The sequence below is a fragment of the Rhinoraja longicauda genome, chromosome 25, assembly GCF_053455715.1.
Source record: "Rhinoraja longicauda isolate Sanriku21f chromosome 25, sRhiLon1.1, whole genome shotgun sequence".
In the NCBI taxonomy this organism is placed as follows: Eukaryota; Metazoa; Chordata; class Chondrichthyes; order Rajiformes; family Arhynchobatidae; genus Rhinoraja; species Rhinoraja longicauda.
This window is the reverse complement of record NC_135977.1, coordinates 9718529-9733745: the sequence shown is the minus strand read 5'-3', so window position 1 is coordinate 9733745 and position 15217 is coordinate 9718529. Positions and strand designations below refer to the sequence as shown.

At 49.6% G+C, this 15217-nt stretch overlaps 1 protein-coding gene across 2 annotated transcripts in view; it reads right to left on the bottom strand.

Annotated features, from left to right (window-relative positions):
- Nucleotides 1-15217, bottom strand: part of msi1b (musashi RNA binding protein 1b) — a 145923-nt gene that overhangs the window by 114520 nt on the left and 16186 nt on the right. For both annotated transcript variants that reach the window (XM_078421093.1, XM_078421092.1), the window contains exon 5: nucleotides 12439-12480. In XM_078421093.1, coding sequence (XP_078277219.1) covers nucleotides 12439-12480 — 42 coding nt within the window. The remainder of the gene's footprint in view (nucleotides 1-12438; nucleotides 12481-15217) is intronic.

Below are 15217 nucleotides of genomic sequence, written 5' to 3'. Positions count from 1 at the left end.
AAGATGTTCTGAAGAACAGTCTTGCTCCTGAAACAGTAACTCCGTTTCTTTACCACGAAGCATGCCGGAGCTGCTGAGTGTTTGTTTCTAACCTATTCCATCTTTACTTCGGACACAGCCTGGCTAATATTAATCTCTCAAAGGAATACCAGTCATAATAAATCACCTCATTCCTTGCGTCAGTGCAGGTTGTGAGAGCTTGCAGAGCACACACTGGTTGGCAAATGTTGCATATCACCGCACTTCAGAAACACTTTCTCTCAGTTACCAATGTGGCTGAACGGCACAATTTGGTTTAGCAATCCTTTCATTTCATTATTATTGATATAAATGTACATCGCTGGGAGAAAAGATAATTACTTACTTTAGCCGCCCTCTCTCCCTCTCTCTCGCTCACTCTGGACACAGAATTTCAGACAACTTTTGTATTCAGTCTATTGCGCCATCTATTTGGACAGGCCAACAGTGTGGGAAACAGCGAGACAAAACTGAGTGGAGGACGGTGAGAAAGGAATGATTAATGCAATGCCACTGTTTATTTTACCTCGCCTCCCATGGCAACCAGTAATGAGCCCAACATGTCCACAAAGGTTAAGGATGGTGGAAGCACCATTAATCTCCTATTCAATCCTCTTGGACGCCGCCAGCCAGCCAGCCAGACAATGGATCCTCCAAATGATTCACGCTCCCTTCCCCCATCACCACCGCCTCATCTGTACCCCCCTAAATGTGAAGTATTGACTCCCTGCAACAGGCAGAGACCAAGGTGCTCCCTAAACAGGCTGCCCCCCCCCCCCCTTGACAACGCACAAAGCCTCGGTAAGGCACGGCCTTTATCGGCTAGGCGGCTGCAAGACACATTTTTCTTGACAGGATGTGACAATACCTTCCTTCTCCAGGCTCTCGAGCTGCAGAAAGCAACATTTACAAACTTTGAGAGAGAGAGAGAGAAAGAGAGAGAGAGAGAGAGAGGAGGGGGGAAAGAAAATCGACACTCCAGAATCCGTACAGATTGTGCGAGCACTGGGAAAACCAAAGTGAAGACAATCATTTTCCCGCTTCTCGCCCCCCCTCGCCCTTCCTCGCTGGAATTTAGAAGATTGAGGGGGGATCTTATAGAAACTTACAAAATTCTTAAGGGGTTGGACAGGCTAGATGCAGGAAGATTGTTCCCGATGTTGGGGAAGTCCAGAACAAGGGGTCACAGTTTAAGGATAAGGGGGAAGTCTTTTAGGACCGAGATGAGAACGTTATTTTTCACACAGAGAGTGGTGAATCTGTGGAATTCTCTGCCACAGAAGGTAGTTGAGGCCAGTTCATTGGCTATATTTAAGAGGGAGTTAGATGTGGCCCTTGTGGCTAAAGGGATCAGTGGGTATGGAGAGAAGGCAGGTACGGGATACTGAGTTAGATGATCAGCCATGATCATATTGAATGGCGATGCAGGCTCGAAGGGCCGAATGGCCTACTCCTGCACCTATTTTCTGTTGCTATGTTTCTAACTCACCACAAACAAACGTGGCAAAACAACAGCCAAACACCCACACACTTAGAATACGGATAGAGTGGATGGGAGAGGATGTTTCCACAAGTAGCAGAGTTGTGGCCAGAGCCTCAGAATTAAAGGACGTTCCTTTAGGGAGATGAGGAGGAATTTCTTTAGTCAGATGTGAAGCTGTGGAATTCATGGCCACAGAAGGCTGTGGAGGCCAAGTCAATGGATGTTTTTACGGCAGAGGTAGATTCTTGATTGGTACGGGTGTCAGTGGAAGGCAGGAGACTGGGGTTAGGAGAGATAGATCAGCCATGATTGAATGGCGGAGTAGCCTTGATGGGCCGAATGGCCTAATTCTGCTCCTATCACCAATGAACTTATAAATATCTGTAGTTAAAATCACGCCGATAAGCTAGTAATATGCCAATATAGTTGAGCTTAGTGTCACGTGTAATGATGTACATTGAAAAGCTCCATTCGCAGAAATCGAGTCCAGCCGACAAGCGCAGTGAGACTCGGGGATCTCTGCAAATAAATCAACTCAGCGAGGATTATCGGGCACAGGCCCACAGGAAAGGTGGGTCGCTGCACCTACAACGGGGCTGTCAAGGTAGCTTTGTGCAGAGCAGCTGCTGACAACAGGCATACATGTTACCCAGCCACCTCCTGTTGCACCCCCTCCAACCACTGTCAACAGCATTAGTAGCCGGATCTCAAACACTGCCCACAGTTTAAAGATAAAAACCGGAGCCAGATTCTCTCACTCGGATCCACAGGAAATTGTTCTCCAGGCTGAATTTGGAGGAGTGCCAGGAAACAAAGCGAATCGGGGATACCAGTACACAGAGGTGCCCCGTCTCAGAGTTGCAACACAGCAACCAAGGTGGTACAGTGAAGATGTGAAGCATTCTCAGCCTCGAGGTGGAGACTAATGTGTTGAGGTCAGCATTAAGCTTGATTTAAGTTATACCCAGGCTGCTGCCTCTCCACCACGTTTATCTGTTGGCTCCATAAACAAGAGAGGCAGAAAAAACACACGAGCTTAGACTAAGAGTGAAGTGAAAGATGAAGGGAGATGTGAAGAAAAGCAATGTAAGTCTGAAGCTACCCAATCATCTCAGCGGTGTTTTGTTGACAATAGACAATAGGTGCAGGAGGAGGCCATTCGGCCCTTCGAGCCAGCACCGCCATTCAATGTGATCATGGCTGATCATTCTCGATCAGTACCCCGTTCCTGCCTTCTCCCCATACCCCCTAACTCCGCTATCCTTAAGAGCTCTATCTAGCTCTCCCTTGAATGCATTCAGAGAATTGGCCTCCACTGCCTTCTGAGGCAGAGAATTCCACAGATTCACAACTCTCTGACTGAAAAAGTTTTTCCTCATCTCCGTTCTAAATGGCCTACCCCTTATTGAGTGGTGGCAAAGTGGCACAGCGGTAGAGTTGCTGCCTTACAGCGCCAGAGACCCGGGTTCCATCCTGACTAAAGGTGCTTGTACGTTCTCCCCATGACCCGTGTGGGCTTTCTCCGGGAAGTTCCGGTTTCCTCCCACACGCTAAAGACGTGCAGATTTGTAGACTAGTTGGCTTCGGTAAAATTGCAAATTGTCCATAGTGTGTTTAGGGTAGTGTGCTAACGTACGGGCTGATGGCTGGTCGGTGTGGACTCGGTGGGCCGAGCGAGGTGCCTGTTTCCACGCAGTATCTCTAAACTAAACCTAAAGGCCAGGGAGAGAGAAAGGGCTGTTCCTTTTGATGAAGTGACTTCATTTAATTAACAAAATAACAGATTCTGAAAGCAAATTTCTGGGGGATAAACTTGCAACAGTGACGCAGCTAAGTAGGGAGGGGGGAGGGATGGTGGTTGAAGGGGGGGGGGGGGGAAGAGGGGACAGGAGCTCGAGCATGGGTTAAAGAACCGCAACAGTGCGGCAGAAACAAAGCCACCCAATTCCAGGGAGGGACAACAGTTCTTCGCAAGACCTTTTGCATCTGGATCCTATCTGCATCACAGGAGCCTCGCACTTGCACAGTGGCACAGTGGCACTCTTTTCCATAGTTCAGTGGCCTAAATGGAGGAAGGGTCTGCAGCACCAGCCTCCAGAGAGTGGACGAGTGGCTGCCAAAGTGGGTTCACGTGAAGCCCGTGTGGTCGTCGGTCGGCGTAGACTCGGCGGGTCGAAGAGCCCGGCTCAATCAACGCTGCATCGCTAAACTAACGTCGACAAGTTGGTTACAACAGGCCACAGATAGACAATGAAGTGCCCGACCAAGTCCAGTTCCACAACACAAGTAACAGCACACCCAGGTTCCTTTGAAACTCTTGCCCGCACACACAGAGGTCTATCTGCCTGTAACAACACCAGTCACACCCAGGATCAGGGCTAGCGTTTGGGCCACGTTTTACAGCGGAGGATTTTTGAAGCCTTGGCTCAACCGAGTGTCAGTGAAGGAGGTGGAAATATGGGGCAAAATAACAGCCTCTGAACAAAGACAGGGTGTTTACACTAGAAACACATGCAGAGAGGGAGGGGGAGAGAGGGAGGGGGGGGGAGAGGAGAGAGAGATGGAGAGAGGGGGGAGTGATGGAGAGAGGGGGGAGAGAGGGGAGAGAGGGGGGAGAGAGGGGAGAGAGGAGAGAGAGTTGGAGGGGGGAGAGATTGAGAGGGAGAGAGGAGGGAGAGATGGAGGAGAGAGAGATGGAGAGAGAGAGGGAGAGGGAGGGGGAAGAGAGGGAGGGGGGAGAGAGGAGAGAGAGATGGAGAGAGAGGGAGGGAGGGGGAGAGAGGGAGGGGGAGAGGGAGGGGGAGGGAGGGAGAGAGGGAAAGAGGGAGAGGGAGGGGAGGGGGGAGAGAGGGAGGGGGAGAGGGAGGGGGAGAGAGAGGGAGAGAGAGCAAGCACCACCAATATTTCAGATCAATGGGACGCGGGGTGAAACGGGATGAACACTTCTACGTTACTCACAGGCTGGTGATTTGCTTTATATTCTATTTGAAAGCTCAGCCAAACAGCAACTTGCCCAGAGGCTAGATGGCAAGTGGAAATTTCCATTCCGAGACACAGGTCCCAGAGCCTGACTCCAAACAGCGCCGCAATGGACTCAAAATTAAAGTGTTTTAGTTTGGAGGGAGATGCCAGCTTGCACAGCTGAACTTTGAATGGGACAGTGTTTCCCCAACATCAAAAGAAAATAAAGGAATGCAGTAATCCTTATTTATGAATTCCAGAATCCAATTTCCTCTCCTGTCTTTCACATGGCCTCAAACAATAGGAGCCTGGGCCCAAGCGAAGTACAGCCTCGCTGGTGTCTGCAGCTGAAGCAGTCCGGCGCGGGCGGCCATTACCACGCCGAGAGACACAGAGTAACTCAGCGGGCGGGACAGGCAGCATCTCCGGAGAGAAGGGATGGTCGAGACCCTTGCCCAGACCGACGTCAGGGGGAGTGGGCAGCTCAGAGACAAGGACGTGTGTAGATACGCAAGTGTGAGGCGTGAAACGGGACAAAGGGAACGGAGATCAAAGAACACCTAGAATAGATCACTGCTATTTATTCACAAAATGCTGGCGTGACTCAGCAGGTCAGGCAGCATCTTGGGAGAGAAGGAATGGGTGACGTTTGGAGTCACCCGATACATCACCCATTCCTTCTCTCCCGAGACGCTGCCTGACCTGCTGAGTCACGCCAGCATTTTGTGAATAAATAGCAGTGATCTATTCTAGGTGTTCTATGGAGGGCGTGCAGCGTAGGTTCACTAGGTTAATTCCCGGAATGGCGGGACTGTCGTATGTTGAAAGGCTGGAGCGATTGGGCTTGTATACACTGGAATTTAGAAGGATGAGGGGGGATCTTATTGAAACATATAAGATAATTAGGGGATTGGACACATTAGAGGCAGGAAACACATTCCCAATGTTGGGGGAGTCCAGAACAAGGGGCCACAGTTTAAGAATAAGGGGTAGGCCATTTAGAACGGAGATGAGGAAGAACTTTTTCAGTCAGAGAGTGGTGAAGGTGTGGAATTCTCTGCCTCAGAAGGCAGTGGAGGCCAGTTCGTTGGATGCTTTCAAGCGAGAGCTGGATAGAGCTCTTAAGGATAGCGGAGTGAGGGGGTATGGGGAGAAGGCAGGAACGGGGTACTGATTGAGAGTGATCAGCCATGATCGCATTGAATGGCGGTGCTGGCTCGAAGGGCTGAATGGCCTACTCCTGCACCTATTGTCTATTGTCTATTGTTACTCCAGCATTTTGTGAACAAATCGATTTGTACCAGCATCTGCAGTTATTTCCTTATGCTCTTAGATCACTGCTAGTTGGGAGTGGGTAACAACGAAGCAAACAGAGATAAAGTGTAGTCAGAGATAGCAAGACTGGTCAGAGAACTGGGAAGGGGAGGAGAGAGCGGGAAAGCAAGGGCTACTTGAAGTTGGAGAAGTCAAAGCTCATACCGCTGGGGGTGTAAGCTGCCCAAGGGAGATACAGCACAGCGCCACCCTCAGTGGGCCAGTTGTCCCCTCCCCTCAGCCGAACGTCCGACCTCTGTCCGCTTGCACGGAGGGACACACACAAGGCTGCAGAGAGGTAGAGTCACTGCATTACAGCGCCAGAGAGCCGGGCTCCATCCTGACAACGGGTGCTGCCTGTACGGGTTTTGTACGATCTCCCCTTGGGCCTCTCCGTGTGCTCCGGTTCACTCCCACGATCCAAAGACGTGCAAGTTTGTAGATTCTGTGGTGCGTGCAGAATAGAGCCAGTGGTCACTGGTCGGCATGGACCCTGTGGGCCGAAGGGCCTGATTCCACACTGCATCTCTAAACTAAACCTTCCTGGTTCCAGCCAGCAGGTAGGATCCCATCTTCCCAGCTCACCGGAACTCAGAATCCAAAATGGCAACGTGCAACCAAAGGAGGCAAAACACAACGACGATTGATGCAAAACAACTCCGAGTCTCGAAAAAAGACTGAACCGCAAGTGCTGGAGTTCAATTTCACTCAAAATATGGGTGGGTGGGGGAGGAAATGGTGAATTATAGTCCAAGAAGAAGTCTGAAGAAGGGTCTCGACCCGAAACGTCACCCATTCCTTCTCTCCCGAGATGCTGCCTGACCTGCTGAGTTACTCCAGCATTTTGTGAATTATAGTCCTGCAGCATGGAAGCAGGCCCTTCGGCCCAACTTGACCATGCCGACCAAGATGTCCCCATCTACGCTGGTCCCACCTGCCTGCATTTGGCCCATATCCCTCTGAACATTTCCAATCCATAAACAAGACGTGGGAACATAGAATTGGGGAACAAGATGGGTCAAACAGGTTCAGTTTAGTTTAGAGATACAGAGTGAAGCAGGCTCCGCACGCTAACACTATCCTACACACATTAGGGACAATTTCCAATTATACCAAGCCAATTAACCTACAAACCTGTACATCTTTGGAGAGCGGGAGGAAACCAGGGATCCTGGAGGAAACCCACGCAGTTCACGGGGAGAACGTACAAAAAACTCTGCCCAGACAAGGATCGAATCCAGGTGGCTGTAAGGCAGCAACTCTACCGCTGCGCCACCGTGCCGTTCTGTGATAAAGGGGAAGGGGGTGGGACCACAGAGTGAGATGAAGGAAGTCAGAGCAGAAAGCAGTACAATAACACAGGCCAGTCGGAACAAAGGCCGGCTTTCTGTACTGTGATTGCAATGAGAAGGAGTCCCATCCATTCAACACCAACATTCAAGCATGTACAACCCATCTACATTACAATAGGACCACCCAGCTACAAGCCGCTTCCCCCCCCCCCCATCACATGGAGGGGGGGAGGAGATGGAGGGGGGGGAGGAGATGGAGGGGAATGCATACAAGTGCAGTGATAGCTGCCAATACTGGCTACTCAAGCAGAGCCGGCCTCTTCGCCAATGTAGGCCCTTGCTTAGCAGACCACGAGCTGACCTCTCCCTTAGGCTCCGTTGTTTCACCAGGTGTCAGCCATTATTCTAGGACTAGAGGTCATAGCCTCAGATTTAAAGGATGTTCTTTTAGAAAGGAGATGAGGAGAGATTTATTTAACCAGAGGGTGGTGAATCTAGAATTCTTTGCCACAGAAAGCTGTGGAGGCCGTCAGTGGATATTTGGAAGGCAGCGATAGATAGATTCCTGATTAGTGCGGGTGTCAGAGGTTATGGGGCGAAGGCAGGGGAATGGGGTCAGGGGGGAGAGATAGGTCAGCCATGATTAAATGGCGGAGTAGGCTTGATGGGCCGAACGGCCTAATTGTACTCCTATTCCTTATGTTCATGATGTGGACGTCGAGTTGCAGCAGCAGGAAGCAAGACACCCAACCCTCTGCTCCAGAGCGGCACATATCCAGGACCCAGCCAAGAACACGCTGCGTATGGTAAGCTTACAGGTCGACAGACCAGTCATCACGAAGTCACTGAATCGCAAAGGCGATCAGGAACAATCTTTGTACATTTCATACAAATGAACTATCGGTTTCCACATCTGAAAAGACCCCCACTTCCCCGTTCCGCAGTCTGGAGGAGGGTCTCGGCCCGAAACGTCACCCATTCCTTCTCTCCAGAGATGCTGTCTGACCCGCTGAGTTACTCCAGCTTTTTGTGTCTATCCCCCTCCAGCGTTTGTGGACGGGTGTCGAAAACCTCGCAGCACGAGGACAAAACCCCAGTTGAACCTGGGGTGGGATATAGTTATTATGGAATATTGGGCGCTGGAATTGGACATTGGTGCAAGACATCAAGTCATAGAGTCCGAGTCATATAGCACGGAAACAGGCCCTTCAGCCCAAGTCGTCCATGCCGATTATGATGTCCCATCTAAGCTTGTCCCATTTGCCCCACCTCCCTCTAAACCCGTCCTATCCATCCATTGAATGCACTTGCATTCACCTGGTATCTCCCACTGCAACAACCCCCCACCCCCCACCTCCACTCCCAAATGAAAACAACAGAGGAAGTAAATAGAGGAGGACACAAAATTAAAACCAGAGAGCATTTGGCGGGTACGGTCACTGTATAATTCAGCTCAATATCTCTCCAAACCAACACCAGCTTAGAGACGGCTGTGGAGGCAATGATCTGAGGAGCCTTTTCAACAGCAGTGGGGACGTGGCATATGGAGGCTGCCTGGATGAATCAAAGAGTGGCCGTAAGATGCAGGAGATGGCTTCTGGTGTCTAAGGTAGCCGGCCTCGATCGATGACCAGCAAACCTCATTCACCAGACGCAGTAGCGGCCTGGAGAAATCAAAGAATGCACCCCCAGAATCTTCTATCCTTTGGATAGTAGACCCAAAATGCTGGAGCGACTCAGCACGACAGGCAGCAACTCTGGAGAGAAGGAATGGGCGACGTTTCAAGTCGTGGCCCTTCTTCAAACTGAGAGTCAGGGGAAAGAAAGGGAGTCTGGAGATGTGGAAGCACAAGGTGTGAAAACGACAGATCAAAGCAGATGTAGAATAAGGAAATGTAGGTGACAACCTACAAAGGTGGTAACCTACAAGGCATACTTTCAGTAATATTTAATCAGGAGGAGAGTACAACTAGTCGGAGAACTAGGACGGAGAGGGATGGAGAGAGAGAGGGAAAGCAAGGGTTACTTGGACTGAGGGAAATTGATATTCATACTATTGGGTTGTAAAATTAAGATGGATCAATTCAGAGAATGGGCATTAGGAGCACATTCACAAGATCAGGCCCAGCAACAGGGCTCAGTCAAAGGAAAACATTTCTGAAGGACGCTGCAGGGAGTAGAGCAAAGTGCATGAGAGTCTGCAGCCATGAGCACTCGATCCGAGCGGGAATGGATTGGAGCAAGGTCAACACGAGAAGCAACGAGCTGTGCAAAACTGAGCTCAAACAAAGGAAAAGGGAGCAGTCGACAGACACAAAAAGCCGGAGTAACTCAGGCAGCATCTCTGGAGAGAAGGAATGGGTGACATTTCAGGTCGAGGCCCTTCTTCAGACAGCGTCAAGCAATCGAGCCAGCAGGAATTTAATGGCCATTTAGCAAAACGGTCAGGATTGAGCCGGGGTGTCTGTCATGGTGAGGCAGCAGCTCCACCCGCCGCACCACTGTGCCGATCTCCGCAAATGATACCTCTGTGGAGGGGATCGAGCTCCCAGGGTGACGTGGTAAAACGGTGCACACCTCACCCGTTACTAGTGCCGCCAGCCAACACTTTGTGACATTCTTGATCTTCTGCATTATACAGACACAAAATGCTGGGGTAACTCAGCGGGTCAGGCAGCATCTCTGGAGAGAAGGAATGGGTGCCGTTTCAGGTCGAGACTCTTCACCAGACTGCCCGGGTCTCGACCCAAAACGTCACCCTATTTCTTTTCTCCAGAAACGCTGCCTGACCTGCTGAGGTATTCCAGCATTTTGGTAAAATTGTAAATTGTCCCTTGCGTGTGTAGGATAGCGTTAATGTGCCGGGAGAAATTGCTGGTCGACGTGGACTCGGTGAGCTAAACAGCCTGCTTCCGCGCTGAATCTCCAAATGAAAAAAAATCACTAAACTCATCAGCCACTTCAAAGAGATATCATTGGTGAAGATGGGCCAATTGGCCTCTCACTATAATGGTGGCCAGCTGAGGGTCAGAAGAGGACCAGAGTGATCAGTGCAGCATCTGGCACATGTAGGAAGGAACTGCAGATGCTGGTTTAAACCGAAGATAGACACAAAAAGCTGGAGTAACTCAGCGGAACAGGCAGCCTCTCTGGAGGGAAGGAATGGGTGACGTTGCGGGTCGAGATGGATAATCTATCGTCGAATAATGAGTGGAGTGCAATACCCATTCCTTCTCTCCAGAGATGCTGCCTGTCCCGCTGAGTTACTCCAGCATTTTGTGTGTATCTTTGGCATCTGGTACGGTCTGTCCCATGCTAAAGGTCTTCAGTGGCTCTGGTCATTGCAAAGATTTCTTGCTGGATTAAAAACTGACGGGTTGACAAAGACCCTTTGTTACCAAGTGCACGGCATGGGAGCCCATAAGAAGTTGGTGGCAAACAGTAGTCTGGCACGTTGTTAATACGGGCAATATGTCACACAGATTTCATCAGCCGCTGCATAACGCTCTCCTCAGCAATCAACCCAGAGCACATTAAAGCAGAGTGGGAGTCCCAGCAGAGCTGAAGAGCAAACCAACGCAAATATTATTCAATTGGAAGGAAAATAAAAAGGAGTTAATTACTCAGAATCTTCTCCAGGCCAACCCAGTCCAAAAGCAATCGTAGCTACGAGGTGACATGCAGCCAGATCCATTAACAAAACGACAAGGGCTCTGTTAAACTAGCAAAGACTTTCAACAAGTTCAGAGACATTGGTGTTCATTTTAGCCATTAGCTGCAATCACCCATTTTACCCAACAGCACAAGGTTAAAACGTACCACCAATGCTGATGTATATCTGTGCAATTCATTGCCACAGAAGGCTGTGGAGGCCAAGTCAATGGATATTTTTAAGGTGGAGATTGACAGATTCTTGATTGAGATTTGGCGACTATTGTATACTGTCCAAATGTACTCCTCCTATACACTCGTAATGAATCTAAGGCATACTTGTGTATAGTAATACTTTTACTGAACTGTATGAAAAAAAGAATTCAATTGCACCTCAGTACAGGCCCACCATCAATTTTCCAGCATAAGGTACCTCCTTAATCTGGACAAAATTATAAGCGCACTTGAATTTGCCCTGGAAGTCCCCCGTCCCCCCGAAAATGTAGTGCCTAGGCCGGGTGAGGAGGCCGATCTCGACCTCATCGACACTTCCGTGCCGATCGGCGGGTGGAATTTGCCTTCTGCGGACAAGGCTCTGGAACTCTGGCCCGGCCAGAGCCGGCTGATCCATTCCCATTGGCAACCACCGCGACAGACTTTGCAGGATGGTTATTCGGTCGCCCAAGGCCGCGGCCTCTGTTGGTCTGGCCAAACGGATAATCCAGAAAGGCTCTGGAACCACAGGTGCCGGATAATCAGTGGTGGGCCTGTACACGTGCCATTAAAAGCACCATGAAACATGGAACAAACTAAACCCAATCACGCCTGATTTTGTATTGGTTCTCCAAATGGCTGCTCCAGAGTTTCTTATTGAAAGCAGTGGACTGCTTGGAAGCAGAGACCATAAGTGCCAACTTGGTTTGGGTGGCAGATGCCGTTAAGGGTGTAGCCCATTGACCTGGAGCTAGAGATTGCTGGTGGCAGTGGGCCAAATCACTCAGTGCAATGCCTCTGAGTGACATTGCTTGCCCACACGCATTCAGTAGGCTGGTCCGCGAAGAATGACCACTCTTTAGTCATAGAGCCAGAGAGCATGGAAACGGGCACGTCAGCCCAACTGGCCAATGCCGACCAAGATGTCCAACCTAAGCTAGTCCAGTCCACAATGGTGCAGCGGTAAAGCTGCTGCCTTGTAGCACCAGAGACCCGGGTTCAATCCTAACCACGGATGCAATCCCGTCTGCAGAGTCTGGACGTTTTCCCCGTGACCTCCTGCGGTTTCTCCGCGTGCTCTGGTTTCCTCCCACATCCCAAAGACGTGCAGGTTTGTAGATAAATTGGCTTCAGTAAAAATCGGCTCGAGTGTGTAGGATAGTGTTAGTATACGGGGGAATCGCTGGTCGGCACAGGCTCGGTGGACCGCTTGGCCTGTTTCTGCGCTGTTATCTCTAAAGTCTATTTACCCGCGTTTGGTCCATACCCCTCTAAACCAAGCGTGACAATGGGATCATATCCCAGAAGCGACTGCTCCTTTGTCAGAGAGCAGGGCGGGCAAGGTGGCGCCCATTTGAAAGCACCTCTTTGGGAAGATCTGGAAAACTGGGACCTGGGGGATGCTTCTCACCCTCCTCCTTGTGAAGAATCTTAAACCACTTCTGCTTCCACCTCCGAGGGAATAAAAATCAGAGGCAGACCCAGGAGCGCACACAAGAACCTTACCTTTGGCTGTGCTCGACGTGGAAAAGCCACCTTGGGATCGATCTGTACAGGACGGAAACAGAACAGATGATTAAGTCATTCAGCCCACAACAACAAAGCTCACACAAGAATCACCCTGCTAAAGGCAACAAGACCAAAGGACTATCAACGTCCATTTCCATCAGAACACAAGTGGAAAGTTAACATCATTTTAAAAAGCTGTTTTGAACCGGTTCATGTAATCAGACACGGGTTTAATGTAGGATCATCTGGAGTGGAAAATACAGGCAAGCTGATTTCTCACCCACTCTCAACATCTATACACTAAAACTCTCGTTGTTATCTTGTTTGTGACTGAACTTCAGCCAAAACGGTACTCGATAGCACAACAATTTTAGGCCCACCTTACTCACCATTGTCATTTTAGTGATAATGCAAGCAGTTTTATTGAAACCCGTGTTATATTTTTAAAGTTATTCACATTTTTAAGTTTAAAAGGAGGGGAGGGGGAGGGAGGGGGAAGGGGAGAGTGGGGGAGAAGAGAGAGGGGGGGTTGAGGAGAGAGGGGAGGGGGGGAAGGACAGGGTGCTGCACCAATGCAGGAGGGGTTTGGGCCCAACGGGTCCACTTGGTCTAGTATAACAGTAAGAATGGAAACAGCATCAACAGGTCAGGCTGGTCGCCATCATTGCTCACACCCTGTTCCTCGTGGGTCAGTTGGATGGCAATCAATGGGCACCTTGCCTGACTTGTGCTCTGAAACGATCTCGGAAATATTGGAGTACCTCACCAGTGGACCAGCTTGTCGAGTTGAGTTCCCACCTTACACCCAAAACTTGTTGGGGCACAATGAATTGGACGAAATTGCAAAATAAGAACTGACATTCAAGTCTAAGTTTCTCGAACTGTCAGGTAGAAACACTCTACTCCTTAGACCCTTGGACTTGACTGGTGCTGAACCATGGACATATACAGAGCACAGAAATGCCCCCCGACCATCCTTCTCTGAACTACAGAACTGTTCTTTTTACCTACAGAGGCTCCTGGGTCACAGAAGGATTCAAGAATTGACCGCAACATAAAGTGTTTCCCCAAGTTGGAAACGTTATCAGCTGAGGTTTCAACGGTTGCACTGGTAGGTTAGCAGGCTACAGATTTGGGCAGGTCTTGGGTAAATTTAAATCTTAAATAAGATATAGAATGAACAACAGTTCAAATCATGCCAGCCACAGATATCATTCTAGTGAGTTTCAACTTGGACACAAGCAGCCCAGTATTTATAAAATTAGCTAATCACTCCTGTGACGTCCAATTACGTCAATAGACAATAGGTGCAGGAGGAGGCCATTCGGCCCTTCGAGCCAGCACCGCCATTCAATGTGATCATGGCTGAAGATCCACAATCAGTACCCCGTCCCAGCCCTCTCCCCATACCCCCTGATTCCGCTAGAGCTCTATCTAATTCTCTCTTGAAAGCATCCAGAGAATTGGCCTCCACTGCCTTTGAGGCAGAGAATTCCACAGATTTACAACTCTCCGAGTGAAAAAGTTTTATCCTCATCTCCGATCTAAATGGCCTACCCCTTAATTCTTAAACTGTGCCCCTGGTTCTGGACTCCCCCAACATTGGGAACACGTTTCCTGCCTCTAGCGTGTCCAATCCCTTAATAATCTTATATGTTTCAATTAGATCCCCTCTCATCCTTCTAAGTTCCAGTGTATACAAGCCCAATCGCTCTGTCAGGGGCGGCACAGTGGTAGAGTTGCTGCCTTACAGCGCCAAAGACCCAGGTTCGATCCTGACTACGGGTGTTGTCTGTATGGAGTTTGCACGTTCTTCCTGTGACCATGTGGGTTCCCTCCGGGTTCTCCGGTTTCCTTCCACATTCCAAAGGCAGACAGGTTTGTTGGTTAATTGGCTTTGGTAAGTTATAAGATTGTCGCTAGTGTACAGGATAGTGTTAGCGTATAGGTGATCGCCGGTCGGTGTGGATTCGGTGTGCCGAAGGGCCTGTTTCTATGCTGTATCTCTACAGCCTAAAGTCAATCCACTCATCCGTCTCCCTCTAACCCTGTATCTTACTTCACTTCTAGATACTTATACGGCCTTAATGATCTCTGCCTCAACACACACAGTGAAGGTTACTGCATGTTCTTCCCATCCACTGGCGATAACTGCCACACTGGGGGCAATTTCACAATCTACCAACTCACATGGCCTTTGGACAGACATGAGAGGGAGCAGGAGAACCCCACACAGTGACAGGGAGAATGTACAAACGCTACGCAGACAGGACCCAAGGTGTGGATTGGACCTGGGTCTCTGGAGCAGTGAAGGCAGCAACTTTACAGACGGTATCATCCAAAATTCCCGGTTCAAAGGCCAGAAAATGGGGTGGCAGAGGAATGTAATTAGGTTGAAGGGTTTCTAGATGCACCAAAAACATAACGTAGATCTATGACACTGACCGACTTAAACTATCACTGTGTAAACTATCACACAGCACCCATAGTCAGGATCGAACCTGGGTCTCTGGCACTGTACAACAAAGTACTCACCACAAGCTACACTTGCATCACCACTGACATGGGGAACAGATGGGGAGAGTGCTGTCCCAATAATCCCAGGAACAATAACATTTGCTTAAAGATCCCAAATGGGCTTGGCGTCTGATGTGACCCCGGCCCAAAATGACCAGCGATGTCCTAGAATCTATGAGACACAAAGTGTTGGAGTAACTCAGTGGGTCACAGCATCGCGGGAGAAATCGGATGTGCGAAGTTTTGAAACGTCACCCAT